The sequence below is a fragment of the Centroberyx gerrardi genome, chromosome 3 (genome assembly GCF_048128805.1).
Source record: "Centroberyx gerrardi isolate f3 chromosome 3, fCenGer3.hap1.cur.20231027, whole genome shotgun sequence".
Lineage (NCBI taxonomy): Eukaryota > Metazoa > Chordata > Actinopteri > Beryciformes > Berycidae > Centroberyx > Centroberyx gerrardi.
Window position 1 is genome coordinate 8756970 of NC_135999.1, and position 20991 is coordinate 8777960.

At 46.2% G+C, this 20991-nt stretch overlaps 3 protein-coding genes across 5 annotated transcripts; 2 read left to right on the forward strand and 1 right to left on the reverse strand.

Moving 5' to 3' along the window:
- The first annotated feature begins 1273 nt into the window (after positions 1–1273).
- fbxo10 (F-box protein 10) lies at positions 1274–9559 on the forward strand. Of its 3 annotated transcripts, none has more exons than XM_071923249.2 (11): positions 1274–1428; positions 1802–2444; positions 2627–3454; positions 3600–3749; positions 4167–4303; positions 4958–5028; positions 5173–5325; positions 5582–5941; positions 6088–6398; positions 7763–7950; positions 8217–9559. In XM_071923249.2, the coding sequence occupies exons 2-11, from the start codon at positions 1860–1862 to the stop codon at positions 8398–8400; spliced, it is 2967 nt and encodes a 988-aa protein (XP_071779350.2). In that variant the 5' UTR covers positions 1274–1428; positions 1802–1859; the 3' UTR covers positions 8401–9559. The 3 variants fall into 3 exon arrangements, with proteins under 3 accessions (XP_071779350.2, XP_078138666.1, XP_071779351.2); XM_078282540.1 differs by having other exon boundaries at positions 2627–3374; positions 3604–3749; XM_071923250.2 differs by lacking the exon at positions 7763–7950.
- polr1e (RNA polymerase I subunit E) lies at positions 9500–14254 on the reverse strand. The gene is made up of 12 exons (XM_071923251.2): positions 14170–14254; positions 13257–13360; positions 13066–13142; positions 12862–12947; positions 12599–12654; positions 11906–12050; positions 11496–11606; positions 11262–11358; positions 11035–11165; positions 10847–10928; positions 9968–10099; positions 9500–9795 (listed from the first exon to the last, which is right to left on the reverse strand). Exons 1-12 carry the CDS (start codon positions 14231–14233, stop codon positions 9630–9632), a joined length of 1251 nt encoding a protein of 416 aa, XP_071779352.2. The 5' UTR covers positions 14234–14254; the 3' UTR covers positions 9500–9629.
- A 976-nt stretch (positions 14255–15230) lies between these two features.
- Positions 15231–18727, forward strand: zbtb5 (zinc finger and BTB domain containing 5). The gene is made up of 4 exons (XM_071923257.2): positions 15231–15362; positions 15929–16142; positions 16500–17348; positions 17558–18727. The coding sequence occupies exons 2-4, from the start codon at positions 15933–15935 to the stop codon at positions 18725–18727; spliced, it is 2229 nt and encodes a 742-aa protein (XP_071779358.1). The 5' UTR covers positions 15231–15362; positions 15929–15932.
- The last annotated feature ends 2264 nt before the right edge of the window (positions 18728–20991 follow it).

Genomic DNA, 20991 nt, shown 5'->3' on the forward strand with positions numbered 1-20991 from the left:
ATCATCTTCTGGTCTGATGTATTTCGAACTTTGAATTTCGAGCACTTTACAAAGTGCTCCTTTCTGAAGTGATTGCCTATTTTAATTAGAGCTATGTCATTAGAAATCATACACGTTTTGTTGTAGTTTGAAGTAATTTCTTGCAGACAAAATTTGTCGGTTTTTGTATACAAATATTTTTATAATAGATTTATAATATGTAGATCGTCTGTTTCTGATTTCATTCATTTAAATGTGGTTACTGAACTTGTAGCCTATAATTGTATTGTATTATAATTAATTTTAATGTAGTTTCATTAGAGTTCATACATCAACACACTGTGCCACCTATGTACCAGCACCTGTAGGTGGCAACTTGGCCACCGTTCTGCAGTAGGCTATGTGGGCCAGGCTCGGGCCAGCAGTACATTTTTATTTTGCATTCGGTATCCTATATGGGCCGGAGCCGGTCTGGACTTTTATAATTATCACTTTAGACTATGGCCATTTAGTTTTGTCTGAAACACAGAGGGCCAGATCTGGCCCATATATCTTTTATCTGATTGCTATGCTGTATGTGAGCCTGAGCCAGACTTGGGCCGAGGACCCGAGCGTATAGTGGGCCAGAAGAAAGCCTAATATGTGAGCCAGATATGGGCCTAACAAATTTTGCTACTTGGGAGGCTACTAGGGTTTGATAATTAAGCTGGTATTGATCAGACTCACACACAAGCAGGTGGCGAACTTGAAACTGGCACTAAGCTAGTTTTCACTTATGTAGGCCTACTGTGTGAGCTCATTGATCTATTCTTTTTTTATTCTGGTTGGCTTGTGTGAGGTCACCATCCTCCCTCAAGCGTTGTGCCTGCTGAGAAGTGGAAGAGACAGAGACCTTTTTGTGATGAGTAGTTTTTTTTTGTTTTGTTTTGGGTTTTTTGGGAGGAGTGGGGGTCTGTACCAGTTCAATCGCAGATATTTAGTTTTGTTTTATTAAAATGAAGTTTAGAATACAAGGGAACATCAACAATAAAACAATGAAATAAAATATTTGCATAATCAATATCAAATATAGCCTGAGACTGTGGAGGCAAAGATGTATGAGGCAAAATAGGAAGAGGAGAGCGCCAGCGTCCAACTTATGCACGGAAGTATTATATTATAACATCTATTATATACAAATATGATCTGGTTGCTGTCTCCAAGCCTCAGAGTTAACGCCCACTTTAGTGAACCGGAAGGTGGACCAGCTTTTTGGCTGGTTTATCTTGGTCCACGGATTTGCCGTAAAGTGTGAGGAAATGTCTGAATTCCTCTTCGATGGCACCGCACACCTACGATGATGGGTTGTTATCGAGTCTGAAAGCATTAAGGGAAAAGTCGCAATCGTCGACATGTAGCCGCTCTGAATATCAAACAAACATGTGTTGATTTCCAGCCAGCTGGTAAAAGGTAAGATATCAAAATACCGACGTATCCGCTGCTTTTGCTGCGTGGTGTTTACGCCCGATTTCGCAGATAACGATCATTAATCGTAACTAACAACAACCACATTGCACACGGAGGTATTACTTTTACAATACACATTGTGGAGGGTAATGTTCAGGCGCTACAAAGCGTCAAACATGTAGTAGCTCATTCTCGTGATTTCTCCCAGTGTTTTCCAGGTAACGTTAAAACATCAGAAGGTAAAGTTAACCTCCTCGTCGCGTAGTCGTTATCTATTTGTGTAAGTTAGTTGGGTCCTCCTGTGCATGTTTATTTTTGTTGTCTTTGTATAACGGTTGACGCTAGCGGTTTCCTGTTGTTTCCTCCGTGTCTCCAGGTGCCCCTCCCCCCATCCTCCTCCCCAGCCGGTGAGGTGAGGCGGTGTCTCTGCTGCCATGGAGGTGGGCAGCCTCCCTGTGGAGCTGTGGAGGGTTATCCTGGCCTACCTGCCTCTCCCCGACCTGGGCCGCTGCTGCCTGGTGTGCCGCGCCTGGAGAGAGCTCATCCTCTCCTTGGACAACACTCGCTGGAGACAGCTCTGCCTGGGCTGCCCGGAGTGCCGACACCCCAACTGGCCCAGCCGACCCCACCTGGAGCCCCCGTCCTGGAGGGAGGCGCTGAAGCAGCACGCCCTGGCCACCCGCACCTGGGCCCAGAATGGGCCAGAGCTCCAGTCCTCCGCCTGCCTCCACTTTTTCCGGCGTAGGAAGGACCGCAGGGTTTGGCACGTGGGGTCAGGATGTGACTTTGAGACCCTGCGGGGGGCCCTCGGGGTGGCGGGGCCGTACGACCGCGTGGTTCTGCACCCGGGGGTGTATGAGGAGCAGGCTGAAGTGGCGCTGAAGGTGCCGGTGGAGCTGGTCGGGCTGGGTCAGCTGGGCGAGGTGTCCCTGCTGGTGTGTGTGGAGCAGCAGTGCCCTACCGCCAGGCTGTGTAATCTGGTGTTCATGCCAGCCTGGTTCTCCACCGTGGTCTACAAGGTGAGAAGAAGTAACGGCTGCCATGATTGTTTCTGTTGATAGATAATCCTGATGGAATTACTTGAACTAGTCTGCTTACTATTATATTGTACAATATCCTAACTATTTCCTCTCTCATATTTATCTCTTTCTGGCTGTGTCTGTCTGTCTTACTCCCCCACCTTTCTCTCCCCTTGCTCTAGACATCATGGGGTCACGTCCAGCTGGATAACTGTAACTTTGAGGGGGCTCAGCTGCAAGTCCGAGGCCCAGGAACCTGCCAGGCCCGCTTCTGCTCCTTCTCACAGGGCAGCTCTGCTCACTTATTGGGCGTTGCCCTCAGTTTATTGGACAGCTGTGACTTCTCAGGAAGTGACACAGCCTCTGTGACTGTCGAAGGCCCCCCGGTGTCAGAAAGGAATTGGGCTTGCAAACACTTGGCCGCCCTGGCCAGAACGTTCCCGTCCTGGGGCTCGTCTGGGAATAGTAGCCCATCCAGAGGCCCTCCGGCCGGCTCCGCCACCGCGCCCCAACCTCCACGCTCTAACGTCATAGTGGAGGACGTGAGCAAGGAAGATTGGCAGAGGAGGACCGGGGTGGAAGCAGTGTGTCGAGGCACGGTGATCGAAGACGGCTGGAGCGATGGCGAGCACGACGAGGGAGAGGAGGAGAACCAAGAGGGAGAAAGAACCAGCAACATCAACCACCCGCTTACCTCGGGTTACAAACTCCCCTGTGACCATCACGGCCTGTCCCACTTGCTCAAACCCCGGCCGGACGGCTCTCTGCCACCAGCCTCCTCCCCTGACCCCCCCTCTGTGACCCCTGAACCCCTCTCCCTTCAGCAGGAACTGCAGAGGGACCCGGAGGCTCAGATGCTGGCTGCGTCCGTCCAGGGCTGCATCCTCAGGCGCTGCCTCTTCCGGGAGGGGAAGGGCGGCGTGCATTTGTGTAATTACGGACAGGCTCGGCTGGAGGGGAACGTGTTCCGTGGGCTGAACTATGCTGTCCGCTGTATCCAGAACGCCACAGTAAATAGGATCAGAATAACTTTTTCCAATCAGTTCAGAGTTATTTAATGTCAGCAACAGGAAGTAGCCAAGACCAAAAGTAATGAAGCAGGAATTGTCTATTTGATCTGTTATTTGAGCTCCCTCTCTCTCTCATCCCCTTCAGATAGTGATGTTGCGAAACGAGGTGAGCGAGTGCCGTGCGTCGGGCGTCTTCCTGCGGCTCTCTGCACAAGGTCTCATCGCAGAAAACAACATCCACTCCAATGGGGAGGCAGGGCTGGACATCCGCAAAGGGGCCAACCCCATCATCTTGGTAACCGCTGCTCTCATAATATGCATGTTATTAGCCTGGTCACACAGTTTATTAATTACATCCCAGCTCACACTGCACCCTAGCACAATGTACCCAGTTTCCTATTCATGCACACTTGCTACATTACATCTAATCAGACAGTAACGTCAGCGCTTGTCAACCTTCAGTATGTGACTCAGCAAGCTGCTTTGTGTAAACACGGAGTACACAATAAGCTGGATACTGAGTGGAGATATTCATGTACAAAGGTACCTTATGTACCACGCACTGGTGGTGATGCATGGAAGCTCTCACTTGATGTGAATGATGTTACACTCACAACACTAAGTATATCTCCTAATGGAACTGCTGTTAGCTTGATGGACTATTTTTTTCTACTCCCTTTCTACTCTTAATTCTGTCTGTCTTCCCCCACAGTGTAACAGGATACACAGTGGTTTGCGTTCTGGTGTTGTTGTCCTTGGCAATGGAAAGGGTTCCATCCGGAGCAACCAGATCTATAACAACAAGGAGGCGGGTGTCTATATTCTCTTCAGCGGGAATCCTGTGGTCAGGTAGGTGGGACTCCAGAGTGTTCTGACTTACACAGGAATGCTTAGCCGTTCCCATCCCTTGGATAGTCACTGTGTGCATGTGTGGAGGTATTTCTTTTTCCAATGTGTATGAAAATTTAAATCAAATACAAATGTCAGTTTGTTCTCCTAGTACATCAAGTCAAAGCTATATTGTTGAAGACTTAGTGTCTGAAGAGTCTGAAGAGAGTCTATTTCATAAAAGGAAGTATTGGCAGTAGTATAAAGGGATTATTCATAGCTGTAAAATTTTCACACAACTCTCACAATCCTCTTCTTTTTTTGTATCACATATCTTTATTGATTTTGAATATGGTACATCACTTTTCTAAAATGGGTTGGTTGCATCATTCAAGTCTCCCTCGGAACAACTTCCCTCCCTCCTACCCGCCCCCCCATTCACGATCCTCTTCTGGTATTCAAATGAAATTCACATGATGTCAAATGATGTGAGAACTTATCTCCGGGAACTTGACCAACTAGGGAGCCAGAGAGTTTAGATCATTGAAATAACTGCTAATTAATTAGTTCTATACGTCATCGCCTCAAATGCATGTGCGACTGTACACAATCTGTACTTGTTCAATATTTGCTCCCTCCCTGCTCTTGAATCGAGTCTATCACTTTCTCTCTTAGTGGGAATCACATCTACCAGGGCCAGGCAGCAGGGATTGCTGTAAATGAGAATGGCAGAGGGATGATCACAGGTGTGTAATTGGGTGTGTCCCGCCTCATCGTCCGCGTGCTGAATGTGTTCTTTGTTGTCCTTCGCCACCTATCGAATGGTAAAAGCACCACTTGTAGTTATTTATGAACGCTGTATTTTTACACCGTAACGCATCCTACCCCAGAGAACGTGATCAGAGAGAACCAGTGGGGGGGTGTGGACATCCGTAGAGGAGGTGACCCCGTCCTGAGGAACAACTACATCTGCCATGGCTACTCGGACGGGGTGGTGGTGGGGGAGAGGGGCCGCGGACTTATCGAGGGAAACCACATCTACTGTGAGTAACCTCATCCTGTCCGTGACGACATCTCCTGAATTCATCCTGACAACTGCTGTGTTTGACTTACTGATCTCATCTTCACCAGCCTTAGCAAGGTCTTTGTAATTCATGAAGTGAAGCAATTTAAAAAGGAAGGAAAAATCCATTTGGAAAGTTTAATATCATCCATGCCGTTATCTAGGTCTCCTCTCTTGGTCTTGTACCTTTAACCTACACTGATGTTTCATTTCCTCTCTTCCTCTGGTTTCTTTAGGTAACAAAGGCTGTGGTGTGTGGGTGATGTCTTCCAGCCTCCCACAGCTCCTGGGCAACTACATCACCCACAACTGCATGTATGGGCTGGCCGTGTTCTGCCGGAAGGACCCCGAGAACAAAGAGGGCAGGGAGGGGAACCGGCCGGGTCAGGAAGGGGTTGGCGTAGGAGGAGGAAACGGCGGCGGAGGGGACAGGAGAGGAGGAGAGGGAGGCGGAAGAGGAGGACAGGAGAACTTGAACGAAGAGGGAGAGCTGTTTGCGTGGGAGAGCGATCTGGACAGCGAGGATGAGCGCCACTCTGCCCGCCGCTCCATCAGCGTGGCCCTGGTGGAGAGCAACTGCATGAGCTACAATGGAGGTAATGAAGACCCTCTGCTTGGATTAAGCTTCAGTTTTGGACCTGATGGGTTGGGTATTACATAACCTGCCAAATTCAAGTGGTCACTCACTCCCCTTCTTTCACTCTCTCTCTCTCTCTCTCTCTTTCTCTCCCCCTCCCTCTAGCGGTAGGTCTGTATGTGAAGAGCAGCGAGCCACTGAATGTTGTTGCTAACCTTGTGAACAGCAACCGCGGCACTGGCATTGCTGTGCTACAGAGCAGTCAGTTGACCCGACTGGTTACAAACTGCGTCCTCGACAATAGTCGCGGTGGTGTCACGGTGGAGAAGGACTGCCGGGTGGAGCTTCGTGGTAACGGCATCTACGAAAACAGGGGGCACGGTGTCAGCTTCTGTGGCGATGGGCAGATTGGGGAGAATGATGTGGTTGGTAACCGAGGATACGGGATTCAGGTTTCTGGCAACGCTGATATCAAGGTGAGTTGGACTAAGGCATGAACACACAACCAAAAACTCTCATACTTTTCACTTATTGCCAAACATACTTTGCCCAAATTTTACATGGTTACTCACTGAAATATTGACACAACCACATCACTTAAAGAGCCGTCATTGGCTACATTTATACATAGACTTCTGCACTTAAAGCAATATTCCACTAAGTTTTATTCGGCACTTGATCGCCATGAAAACCAGAATATAAACTACTCACCAAGATCAGATGCAGCTGGACGATTTTGTAGCATTCAGATTTTTACTTCCCATTCATTTGAATGAGGCCACAAAAATAGCCTGAAAACTGACATTTAACACATTTGTGAACAGATTCAACAAGAGATCCCACTACTGTGATTTCCAGTGAAACCTTTGGTCTGGCGTTTCAAAACATAATTTCACCAATTAGCATTTTTATTGATAGAAGAGAACATAGTGGAGGGATACCATTTAGGAGAGATATCTCCTGTTTGGGAGACTGGATCTACTTTTATTTTTAAATACAAATTTTTGTGTAAACTAAGAATAGAAATGCAAAATGAGGACAGACCAATTACTGCTTTATTGTCTTAAAAGCGGGATCTGTTGTTGAATCTGTTCACAAATGTGTTAAATGTGAGTTTTCGTGGCCTCATTCAAACGCTACAAACTTGTCCCAGCTGCATCCGATCTTGGTGAGTAGTTTATATTCTGGTTTTCATGGTGGTCAAGTGCCAAACAACCCCCATGTTAAAACTAAGTGGAGTATTGCTTTGACTTGATTACATAAGTAACCTGGTTTTGGGTTGCTGAGTGCAAACGTTATAACCTGAAATAACCTGGGTAAGCTCGTTCTCTTACTTTTTACTTTACTTACTATTGGGATCATCATTTCTTTCCCATGTATTAGAAGTAACTTACTATTTCTCGGTGCACCTTTTCATACTTTTTTGCTGGTGGATCATTCTATCTGTGGGAAGGACATCACAGGCTGACAGCAAAATCCTGTTTGTTTTTATCCCCGCGACAGCAGGGGCTCTATGGATAGCATTGTCGGTCGGTCGCTCTGTTCACCACTTTATGGTCACGTGGCCCGCAGGGAGTTAGACTGCAGACTCTCAAGTGGGAGACCCGAATTCGATTCCCAGCAGCGATGCTTCCACAAATTTCAATGTCACGGGGCTGTTAGACTCTTAGTCTTGTTTATTTGTGTGTACTCAATTGCAGGGTATCAAACAGCTTATAACCCCATTATGATCTTAACAGAAGTATGGCCAATGCCCAGGTTACTTCATACATGTACATGCTATCCTGCTGTAATCTTTTACCATTATATATTTTGTGGTTGTATCATTGTTATACTTTAGGTACTGCGTAACCGTGTCCAGCCTGCGCTGGGGTGTGGCATCGCTGTGCTAGGGGCAGTAAAGGGCGTTGTCCATGACAACCTCCTGTTCCAGGGACACCCTGGAAACAAAAAACCCCTGCTACACATGGACCCTGGCAATGAGAGCTGTGTGTTACGCAACAACAGCATTCTGAGGCATAGTAACAGGTAGCTAGGCAACCAACAAAATGTGCCAGAGCTGTAGAAACCATCAGTGGCTCTGGTGTCTGCACTCTGCTTGTCTTTTCTTCTGCTATCCACTCCTCTTACCATCTGCAACTTCTTTGTCCTGCAACTTCTTCTCTCACCTCCCATTCACCCCTGTGCATGGTTTGTGTGTGTAAAACAATGCTGCTAATACTGTAGCAGTTCTTAGGTATGGCTTTATGTGTCAAAAACAATCTTTTCAACAGTTACGTTTTATTTCTTTGTAGCTGTTCATCAGTCCCTCCCTGGGTTTTGGAAAACCCTTCCCCTCGTCCACTTGCCGACTCTCCTTCTGGTCCCTCCTCATCCCGATACCCTTCCCGACTTGCAATCTCCATGACCACCAGGATCAGCGCCACCGTGGAAAGTGGGTGCCATAACAACGGCAGTATGTTCTGCTCCATCCTGTGAATATTGGCAAGCACTTACAAACCACTATGAACGACTTTGCCAGCGGGTCAGCATCTGGTCATGTCTGAAATGGTGTATACATGTGGAGCGCTCTGACTTTTCTCAGAGAAGACTATCCAAAATGATGCCCTCCTGTTGGAGTGGAGGGACCGCCCAAGAAGCAGCAAGCTGTGACAGCGCATCACCACTAAAGGAGCCATCCATCTCCCATCACATTAGGGTGGCACAAACTCTTGTGAATCTGAAACCCAACTTTTGTAATCCTATGATAAATTGCCAATGCACTCATCAGACGTGGACAAAAGACTAATGAACTTGCTTCAGATTGAGCACAACACATTTAAGCAGTGTGGTTCTGCATTTTAAACATCCATCTTCATACTTTAAGCTTTAACTGTATTCATCAAGTTCTAACTTTCACATGCAGATTTCACATTCATGTACATGACTGCTGTAGACCTAGGTTTCGTCAATGCACTTCTGAAACATAAGTAGTTTGGAAGTGGACATTATTTGTAAATCCTTGCAGCAGTCAAGGCATCAAAAAATGCCCACTTTTAACAGCATATTACGAAGTAAAGCTGTGCCTTGTTTGAGTTCTTAATCTATGGACTGATTGTTGCTAGGGCAGTTTTCATAATGTGAAGTGTATATGCAAATCAAAAACAAAACCAAACCCTAGCTTCAGCCCCTTGCACAGAGCTGTGCTGTTCTCTGGTGAGTCTGTATTTGCATCATGGCAATTTCAATTTGTCCTGTATATCATTTGTTTTGAAAATGTGACCCTCTTTTGCTTTCTATGACCTCATTCATGATATTCAGTGAGGGATGCCAAATTATCATTCCAGACAATTTGAACACAGGCTAGATCTGCACAATCAGCAATGCACACCCACACACAGACTCACCTGGCAATAGTGATAGCCGGTTATAGAATGAAAAAGATGTTGAATGTGCAATATGTGATGTCTACAAATGTGCCTATATGTTTTGACTGTCTAAGATAGATGTTTTCAGCCATCTAGAATCTGTTTACAGCTCATTACACAGCTTTTTGTATCTTGTACAGTGAGCATAAAATAATGGTATCATGTTTAACTCAAAGTTCATCATTTTTTATTTGTCTACCCAATACATTGATAAACACGCTGTTCTTGTTCGAGGCGTTTCCAATTTTTTTAGTCCCATCCCTCTATCCCAGTCCTGTCTTTTCATCTCTCTTTTCGTCTCTAGCGCATTTTCTTGCGTTTTCTTCTCTCGATGAGCTGTTCGTATTTGACCAGAGGGAGAACAAGGGAGGCCTGCCTGTGGTCGTCTCGCGGCCCAGCCTCATCAGCCTTCCTCCGGGCAGGCTTAATTAGGGTCAGCCCCATTGACTTGGCCAACTCCACCATCCTAAAGGAAAACACATACATGAATCAGTTAGACTGGCAAATTGTTCCTTTTGTGCCTTATATACTGACAGCGCTTTACATGGTCTAATAATCATTTGGATACGACCTGCAACCCAACAGAATAATACAAGTCACAGCCGTAAATGTTGACACCATTGGCCTCGTCTTCTCACCTGGCCTCGGTGACTCCCAGGTCACGGTGCAGCAATGTGAGGTCAGCAGTCATGTGACCGATATGCAGCAGCAGCGTTAGGCAGTATGCCGCCACTTTGGCACGCATTGATGATGACACCAAGTTCAGGACCCTGTAATGAAATGGGGGCATTAATGTGTGTTGGCATGTAAGGAAGACCAAATTCAACCGGTCCAAATGGTAACCAAGCCAGAGAAAAGGTATTTTAAATAAAATCAACAGCAAATACCTTGATAATAATAATACTCTTATAACATTTATTTACACCTGTCATTAACATGTGCCCTGGGTGATCGGATTGTGTTTGGATATAACAAAAAACACAAAATGCAGGTGTTAACTCCCCCAAGATGCACTGAAGAGCCGATGATCCAAACCACCTCCGGAGGTGGTCAGATGTAGGTGGACACAAAGTGCAAATGCAAAGGACTTGAGTGCGGATCTGATTAGGAAGCCTATGCAAATCGCACAGGTGGCAAGTAGCTCCAACACTAACATGCTTGTCAAAAATGGAGTGTCAGGATCCTCATGGATAGGGAACGAGTGAGATGATGTGTTCACTTCAGTTTTAAAGGACGTAAATATTGCAAGAGGAAGTTATGTGCGTGGTGGAATTTTGATGAAGGAAAGACAAATACAATTTCAATATGTTTACTAAGGATCCATTTTAATGTTCAGGTGTAAATTTAATCCACCTAAATTATATTCTAGACAAAAGATTATTCTAGTCTGAATATGAAATGCATGTTTACGGGGTCTTTAATTATATACTGTATCTGCATTGCAAAATGCAGTGCGTGTGGAAATTGAAAAAAGCAAGCTAGATGTGAGAAAGGAAACAGATTTAGTGCCAACATGCCTGCCGTTGTTGAAGGTCTCCACAGTGAACGTTCTCATCAGCTTGTTCTGGATGATGCGAGGGCAGCCGTCCTCCTGCCCGACTGGAAATAGAAAACATAATTAACCGTTAGTCTGGGCCCAAACGGCTAAAGTGGGAAAGAACACATTCGATACACATGTATGATGATGGCAAAGATCTGTACTCACACTTGCGGGTGATGCTCTTCTGCCGTGCCAGTTTGAGGAGCAGAGACAGGTAATAGGTGCAGCGCGTCCTTTTCTCTCTGGCTTCATCGTCGCTGGGCAGAGTCTCTAGCTGCTTCACTACACACAAACACCTGCAGTGACAAGAACATGCAAACAGAAATGATGATGCGAGTTTATATAAACTGTAGCCTGATAAAACTTTAAGCATGTGTGTGTGTGTGTCGTACCCTCCATCGTCTCTCATCGTCTGCAGCTCTGCAGGAGTGAGCGCAGCCATCTTGGAGCCGGCCGCCTCCAAAGCCTCATACTCCACTGGACTCAGGACTGTGGACGCAGATAAGGACAGAAACCCAAACAAACATACAGAGCCGTAGCTTTGAACACACTTATCTGTTCCACCCTCTACAATTCTGTCATCTCCTTGTTGACATGCACACGCACACACAGGCGGCAAAGGATACGATCGTCAAACAGGTAGACGTTCTCAGGTCTGTCTGCGTCTGTGTGGCAGGGAGGCAGGTGGAGAGCCAGGTCTCCCTGGGACTCTGTCTGAGCCACTTCCTGTTGCAGGGCTGAGGAGAGAGAAGGAAAACAGATGGGAAAATGATGAGAAACAGATGGGCGGGAGAGAAGAACAGAAGGAAGACTGTGCGTGGAGAGAAAGGAGACACATGAAGGAGAAACAGAGGGAAGGAGAGAGACGGACAGGGGGAAAACGAGTACAACAAATCTAAGGGTTGGGTCCCAAGTTACTGTTTTCCATTAACCTTTCTTACAGACTTCTACAAGGAGGGTCAATGGATGTTAAAGAAAGATTTCAGTCTGTTGATACCCCACCACATGACTGAGATAATGTGACTATGTGCATTACCTTCCAGGCCCTTCTGGTCAATCACAGTGTTGGCGGCCTTTGCCACGGCTTGATGCAGGGTCTCACTGCCCACCTGGTTCAGTCTGCGGGAGACCAGCGCTCTCTTCTGCTTGTTGGTGCCAAACGCCTCAATCAGAGAGTCCACCTAAGGAGGGAAAGCCCACCACAGTTTAAAATAGGATAAAAACATCACTTAAAAACAGTCCTACTTAACATGACATACGTATCACGACATACTGATATGCAGAGGTACACAACTCTGAAACAGTCAAATAAGGGACACTGACATCCAAAGTGTGCTGCATATATCTCTGATGGGGAGGTAAATAGGAGAAATCATTAGGAATGCAGCCTATCAGTATCAGCCAATATCAGCTTGAAAAAGCAATATCGGTATGGTCTGATATTTTTACTGCAGATATTTGGCTGATTGTGGAATTGCCATTTTTGTGACCTTCTTTTCTAGGAGTGTGCCACTCAATACAACTGTCAAATTAGCAACAGAATAAAACTGTTTAAAAAACACTTAATTATCTTAAGATACACCTGCCTGAAAAGCTTAACCTGTTTTGCACCTGCATTTTTACTAAGATTATTACAAAAATGCATATCAGTATCGGCCGTTCTGGGTGGGTAAATATTGGATATCGGCCTCAAAAAAACATATCGGTGCATCCCTGTAGCTCATAGTACCTTATCTCTGTAGGTCTGACTAGCGTCCTGGGATTTTTCGGTCTCTGTTGTCTCCCCTGGTGAAAAAACATCACAAAGTCACATAATTGCACTGACAAAATCTCAGTGGCGTTCAAGTCAAAAGCAGTGTTAAGCAAGGCATCTAACACTGTTGTTTAAGAGAGGATGCTGATGTTTTTGGATGCTGGTCAGTAACTCACATGAACTATTGACTCCTTGAACACAGCCCTAATCAATGGGTGCTAGTGTTTTGGTTTTTTTACCTGGTATAACAGGCTGCATGTTGAAGAGCTGAGCGCTGTGCACCTCCATCTGCATGGTCTGTTTGTTCAACACTCCTACATAATACCTACAGACAACAAACATTATTCTTCACCCACCTCAGTGACTGTGGCCCCAGTCACAATTTATCACAACAGATACATTTTGTAGATGGCATGTTCCCAAAATATGCAACATGCACCTACTTGCAAAGGTTGTTGCATTTCAACGACCCCGTTCCAAAATTATTTCCAACATAGGACAGTCTGTCTGATTCAGCAACCTAGAGAGAGAGAAAACATAAGCAACACATATTACATTATTGTAACAATGAATCCCACTGCAGCATAGTTCAGTGCAAACACACAATAATGCTGAGTCAAGGCGTCTTTCTCACCAACATCCTTCTGCTCTTCTTCCGCGGGTTACTCTCATCTGTGTTCTTGTAGAAGGTGAAATCCAACCTGTCTGCGTTTTTAACGCTGCCATTGGAAAACTGGACTGTAAGATTGAGAGAAATGATGAGGAACTTGTCCATAAGAGTGACTTCTGCCATCATGAGTAGATTAGATAATTAGTTAACATGAAACTTACTAACTAACTGGGTCACTGCGGCAGTAAAGAATAAGATGTAGACAATAACAGAAGATAGCACAACAAATAGCACAAGTACAACAAACAGCACAAGAAATAATTACAGCAAAAGAGAAAGGTACAGCATCTTCGTCACGCTAAAACATGACCTCTTTTGGCTTCAAAGAATTATCGCTATGTTGACTGCTGACATATTTACATATTAACAGTTTATAAATCTACAAGTTTGCAGCATGTGTGCAAATGTGCAGCGTTGAGTTAACCCTACCTCGACGTAAAACAGTAACAACTAAAAGTGTTAAGGGGGAGTTTTTCCTCCTCGTTACCCAAGAAGATTAGTCTAGTTCATGTCTCCAATCTGTTGGAAGTTAATTTATAGAGGAAATGAACAAGATTAAGGCAAAACAGCAGCTAACCACTCAGCTAAGCTAACCACTTCGGGGTTTCCAGTTTTTAATGTCAATGACTCCCTATACATTTTCTTAGTGTGTAGCTTCTAAGGAGTGAAATTAAAATAATCCACATCGTAATGGGACCCCTGGGACCCCACTCTAGGAAGCACTAAACTAAATAACTAGCCAAGTAGCACCCACGTGTGCTGTACAAATGGGTGTTTAACAGGGAGGCGCCAAGCACGACCCGTTGTTCATTACCATGACTTCAATACTATCCTTCTTAAAATGAACTCCACGAAACAACAAATGTGAGATAGTTACCAATAACCGCTTTATCTGCCTCTCTCTCTTCTTCACAACACACTAACGAGCAGGCGGCAGCCATAGTTGTTGTCAAGAGGTGTAGTCGGGCTGCCAGAGAGCATCCAGGCGAAGCGAGAGGTTTCACTCCTGCCTACTTCCGTTTTCGCTTAAATCCCGGACAAACTAGACCGCTTCTTTTTCGGTTGAGAGGATTATTTGATCTAACCGCAGAGCGTAATGTTAAAGTTTTTAGGAAGTTACTGTTAGCATTTTGAGAACTAGTGTGTCTTTCGCGCATGCGTAATATCGTGATGGAGAAGGTTATGTATGCAGCCAAATGATAATGTAGTGATGTCAGTAATGCCAGCTAATTGTAGACGGTTGGACACTATTCCAGCGTTATACCATCTGTTTTTGTAATGGTGTTTGCTTTTGTTTTATTCTTAAACCGCTTTGTAAACTCTGTTAAATAACTACTATACAAATAAAGTGTTCTTCTTATTATCAAAGCGGACAAAGGTTGCCGTAGGGTGGAATGGAATTATATCTTGAGCCTGAGCATTGTCTTTGGATCCACTCCGCTCTGAGTCTGACCGCAGCGACGCCCTGTGGTGGGGAATAAAACTGCAACCCTTCACCTCGGCGAGGTCATGGACATGAAGCACAGCGCCACCTTGTGAGTCTGGTTGTAAAAAACCGTCTGAGTGGGGAAAATTCTTCGAAAATATAACACACACATATACCCATACCGGAGTGGGCAATCGTGTCTCTTACCGTGATTCATAGTGGATAGCGTTATCTGTTTTAAGTATGACTCGGACCGTTGACTGTCAGTCAGTGTCTGAGGGTGCAACGGACAGATGTAACCAGCTAGCTGCTCCAGCCAGACCAGACATCCATCGTGGACTCACATCACTGGCAGTCCCCGCCCCCATATCCAGACCATGCATTGCAAATAAATTGGATAGTAGCCCGCGGTGGACACAGAACAGAGCGGGATAAACGTTAGGTTTGATAAAAGTAGCTTAGAGGTACACAAACATCAGTCCAAGTGGCCGTATGTGACTGTTGGTTAGAAGTGATAACTCAGCTAGCTAACAGGCTAGCTTGCTAGTCAGTAGCCAGCTAGCTTTGTTAGTTGGTGGTCAGGGGCCCTGTTCTGCTCACACAAGACTTCTTGTTACCTTCGGACCTGACTCGGACAATTCAAGGTAATAAGAGAGCCTGTGTTTTGGGCAGACGTCTGTCTTCTTTGCTAGTAACAGTAACTGATGTAACGCTTTCTACTTCGGTTAGCCGGCTAGCTAACTAACCATCTAACGTTATTACAGTGCAGGTTACACTCGAGGGCTATGCTATATTATCAATACAGCTGCAACCTTAGCTATGATTTTATTTATTTATTTATTTTTTTACATATTTTCAGCAGGAATTGGACAGCGAGCAAGCTTCTTAACAAAATTACACTTTTTTTAGTTTTTGCTTACTAAGTTAGCTATCTTGAAATAACATTGTGGTCATGCATATTGATCAGACGAAACTACCGCACACATCATCAAGCATCTATAGTACCAATTTAGTTACTGGCTAAGGCTAAACGATAATCCACTATGGAAGTCTGTAATTACCCCCCACTACCCCCATCTATTCTGTCCCTCCCCATGTTTTGTGCCACCATCCACTTTCAACTGTCTGTCATCTAATCTCTCCCTACCACCACTATCACCTCTCCCCATCTTCTCCTTCCCTCCTCATTTCTGCCTGCTCCTCTCTTTAGGATCATGGATTTCCCAGGCCACTTTGAGCAGATCTTCCAGCAGCTGAACTACCAGCGTGTCCATGGCCAGCTGTGTGACTGTGTCATCGTGGTGGGCAGCCGCCACTTTAAGGCCCACCGCTCAGTGCTGGCAGCCTGCAGCACCCACTTCAGAGCCCTGTTCACCGTTGCTGAGGGAGATGCCAGCATGAACATGATCCAGCTGGACAGTGAGGTTAGGATGATAGTAATAATAATAATCATCATAAGAATGAGGAAGAGGGTTAGGATGATAATAATTAATAACTAGAAATTCTCTAAGGTGGAAAACACCACCAACTGGGAATGAATTTGTAGGTCATAGGAATTAGCATCATAGTCACTGAAAGTCATAGGCATTGATAATGTTATGGTGATGAGGATGGTCATGGTGATCAGTGCAGGAAGAATAGGAGGATGATTGGGCGGTGGTAATGAAGATAATGGTAGTGATGATGATATTTCAGTGAAAACTATTGGCAAATCTATTAGTCTTGCTGCTGTTTAAATGTTGTGACAGTAACAGATCAAATGACCGTTTGTGCACTTCCAGGTGGTGACAGCTGAAGCGTTTGCCGCACTGGTGGACATGATGTACACCTCAACACTGATGCTGGGGGAGAGCAATGTAATGGACATCCTCCTTGCAGCCTCACACCTGCACCTCAACAACGTAGTCAAGGCCTGCAAGCACTACCTGACCACCCGCACCCTGCCTGTGTCCCCCTCGTCCGACAGACCCACCCATCACCACCCTCAGCAGGACCAGCCGAGGCACAGGCAGCAACTACAGCAGCAACAAGTAGCAGAGTTAGCAGTGAATCCTAATCTAGCAGCTAATGCTAACCTAGCAGCTAATGCTGCTACATCCAGGTTGCAGCGCTCCTTCCTGCTGCAGCAGCTGGGGCTGAGCTTGGTGAGCTCTGCCCTAGGGGGAATGGAGGAGGACGGGGTGGGCAGCGTGGTCGGCAGTGGAGTGGTTGAACAGAGAGCCTCCTTCCCTATCCGACGCTTCCACAAGCGCAAGCCCTCTCTTGCCCTCGGCCTATCAGAGGACAGACCCAGGCAGAGGCAGCGCCTCTCTGCGCCTCCCCGGGGTTTGTTGGGAGAGGAAGGGGTAAATGGCGAGCGAGATGAAGGAGCACTCCTCTCCCCGGACTCCCACAAGATGGGGGATGAATCAAAATTGGATGCTGCAATCGCTGGCCTAGTCGGGGTGTCCCAAGATGATCCTCAAATGCCCAGCCAATCAGACAGTGGACACTGTGAGGGGGAGGACTCAGGGGGGATGCAGGGAGGAGTGGGGAAGGAGGAGTACATGGAAGACAGGGATCACCAGGACAACAGAGCTGGCGCAAAGATCAAGTCAGGGACGGAGGAGGGGGAAGCACAGGAACAGAAGGTATGGCTTGATTTGCTTATTGTGGCAAAATGACTAACTCTTAATGATTGCACATTACAAATCATCTAACACACATTCAGAATCAAGTCACGCTGCTCAAACTTAACTGCATTCTGTGCATGCTCCTTTACCATTCCTTGACCTTTTTTTGAAAACCTACATTTCCTTTGTAACCTCCTGAGATGAAACTCCTCCTTTGCTTTACGTAGGTGGTGGTAAAACGCGAGCCACTGAGCTCCCCTGAGCCAGCTGATGAAACCAGCGACGTGACATCACAGGCAGAAGGCAGTGACCCAGCTGAGCCCGGGGGCCAGGAGGAGGAGGAGAAGGTGGAGCTGAGTCCAGAGAGCAGCGACCGCAGCTTTACCTCTGACCCCCAGCCCAGTTCTGACACACTGCTCCAGCCTAGCTCCCAGCTCCTCCTCAAGACCAGCGTGGGGGGAGGCGCTGGGGCCGGAGGAGGTGGAGGAGGTTTCGGGTGTAACAACGGCTTGAACGGCAAATCTGGCTTCAGTATTTCTAGCTTCCTCAGCCCTAAGGGTTTCGGAGGTGGCAGGGCAGGGTTGGTTGCCGGGGACGATGACCTCCCCAACACGACGACGGGCGATGCAGTAGCACATCACTTTCTACTCGGACAGGAAGCTGCTGGGACGTCAGGCTCTGCCTCTTCGTCCCTTCTGCAACCGGGCTCGCTCAATGGTGAGAGTCATAGCGGTTTTGGGGACAGCCTCCAGGCTGATTCTCTCTTCCTTCGCCCCCTACATGATGGGTTGGGAAGCCCCAGAGGAAGTGGTGGAGGAGGAGGAGGGGTAGATCCCTTTGGTCTGGACTTCCAGCGCTCCAGTCTGGGGCTGCACTCCCTGGCGCGAGCCTCAAGAGGGGCCGGAGTAGCTGCTGCTGCTGCTGCTCTGGGCTACCCAGGCTACCGACGGATCGCTCCCAAAATGGCCACCACCATGGGAGGAGAAGGAGGAGTAAGTGCTGTCTTCCAGGATGCCGCCTCCTCCTCATCAAGTCTGGTGGGTCCCCTGCTTCTCAACGAGAGCGGTGGTTATGAGATGAACAGCGGCAGGCCCACCTCCCTGCCCCCTCAGCTGACCAGAGCCTCGGCCGATGTGCTGTCAAAGTGTAAGAAAGCTCTGTCGGAGCACAATGTCTTGGTAGTCGAGGGAGCCCGAAAATACGCCTGCAAGATCTGCTGCAAAACCTTCCTCACCCTGACTGACTGCAAGAAGCACATCCGCGTCCACACAGGAGAGAAACCCTATGCCTGCCTCAAGTGTGGAAAGCGCTTCAGCCAGTCCTCCCATCTATACAAGCATTCCAAGACCACCTGTCTGCGCTGGCAGAACAGCAACATGCCCAACGCCCTGCTATAGGACTGAGACGACTGCAGAAAAAGACCATCTACTTACTGGCTTCTTAAAAGATTTCATGGTATGGAATTAACCAGGCAAGCTCTCAGCCACAGTGGTGCCTACATTGCCTGTTGCCTATCATTCATATACCACTCCCCACTCCCAACATGCACACACATATACACGGTATCATCCAGAAGCTGTCGGACAGCTTAATGTATACTTGGAACCACGTCCCCCCCCCCCCAAGAACTTGCCCATCATTACTCTTCCACTGCCTCCGGACCTTGAATCCTGCTCAACTCCTGGGCATCTCCTATTGGATGCTGTAAAGCCCAGTTGGAGGTATATGGCAGGTATATTGCTTCTAAATTGGAAGTATTAATCCAGTAGCTCCAAGCATCTAAACTTGTGTAAGAACTGTTGATAGATATGTGTGCTCTTGATGTTTCTGTGTACTGTAAAAAGAGGTGGATAGAGTCAGACTCTATCCTGTGAGATGCTTGCTATCTCCTTTACTTACGTGAGTGTGGAACCTTAACAAAGATATTTATGAGAAGGAGTTGGACCACCCCTCTTTTTCCACTAAATCAAGTCAAATCGATGTGAGATGTTTGACATCTGAAGTTGCCTTTCAGTCCAAGCACCTTTTGAATTAACATTACCAATAGTCTTGTTGAGCTGAGAGAGGTGGGGAACTACTATATCTTCTAGGTGGCTCTTTTCACATGTAGAATCAGTGTCTGAGTTCTTGTGCACAAAAAATCCAATTTGCACTGACAGGGCGTTCACACTGCAAGTGACTTGGGTGATGGGTCGCTCTATTCTGACCGGTTGTGAGAGGCTCTGATTGCATCTATGTCGTGGTCTGCAGCTACAAAGTTTTGAACAGGCAAATCATGCATTTTTGCTGCTCTGGTATTGCCTGTCATAACGTTACGTCATTGTAACAAGTTAATATAGCTAGCATTAGGTAGCATTAATTGAAAAATATACAGAAAAAAACTATAATAATATTGAGTAATCATTATAATGATTACTTTCAAGCTTACCATCGACCCCAACGATGGATGCAACCGTTCTCCAAGCATCGTTTTTGAAACATTTATTCCTGTAGTCTGTCAAATAGAAATTGTAGACAACTGGGAAGCTTTGAATGGCTGTAATCAACTTTTGCCCATTTTACACTTACCAGGCAGTTTATAGAACAAAGTCACATTGGTAGGGAGACTATGAGGCCTCCTGCAACGTGCAAACCCATAGTGCTTTGCTCGCCTGGCTGGGAGCCGATGCTGGACAGTTGTTGCATACAACCGCAAATTTGCAACTAGTTAGTTATGTTACCACAATCTCCTTATGTTGATTATAATATTCAGCCCTGCTGATACTGTGATGGGTACAGGTGATTTAACTTTATTTAAAGCTAACAGCCACCATTCAGCATTGTTTTCATACATCAGTTCAGTCAGCGATACAGTTACCACTTCACAGCCAGGTGAACTTCGGCTCAACTCTGCTCCCAGTCAGGCGCAAAGCACTATGGGTTTGCATGTCACAGATGGGCCCCTAGTCCTTCCTGATTGGCCGATGACTGCGAAAAGCCGTGGCCAACTTTCCTCGACTGACAGCTTGTTGGTTCTGGTGACTTGTTGATTGTGTCGCTCACTGTCTGATCACATGGTGAGAGTAAAAATGCCAAATGAAGGCAGTGTTAGGAGAAGGTCTTCGGATGGATGGCGATGAGGCAATGTGACTATAATTTGTTTGCACTTTGTCTGTGTGTGTGTTTGTGCGTGTGTGTGTTTAAAAAGGGCAATGAAGTTGAGTACGGTGTATTGTACTGAGAGTTGATTGAACAAAGCTGACAGCAGATTTTTGAGGTACAGCACTTGTTGAAGAGTGCTTTAGAGATGTAAATATGGCACATTCGTGATGGCTTTATCATTTTTCTCTTGGACGAGAAATAAAAAAACAACACATAATGAGCTAAATGTTGTGTAAAAGTTTGCTACGCTACTTATCAGTGCTTACTACATGTCTCTTATATGTCAAATGTTTCATCCATAACAAAAGCACTTAGACAAATCTTTCTTTTTTATGATAACCAAAAAAACTAATATGTTTACTGGAATGTTGAACTATGTGAAAATATTGCTGTATTCCAATTATCCAACTCTACCAACTCCCCTTCTGAAAGGTTCTCTTACTGTTACCCTACTGTTAGGATAGATTTACAAGCCAAAGTGAATTTGTTGCATTGTGTTCGTCTCACCGCAGGGTTCCCA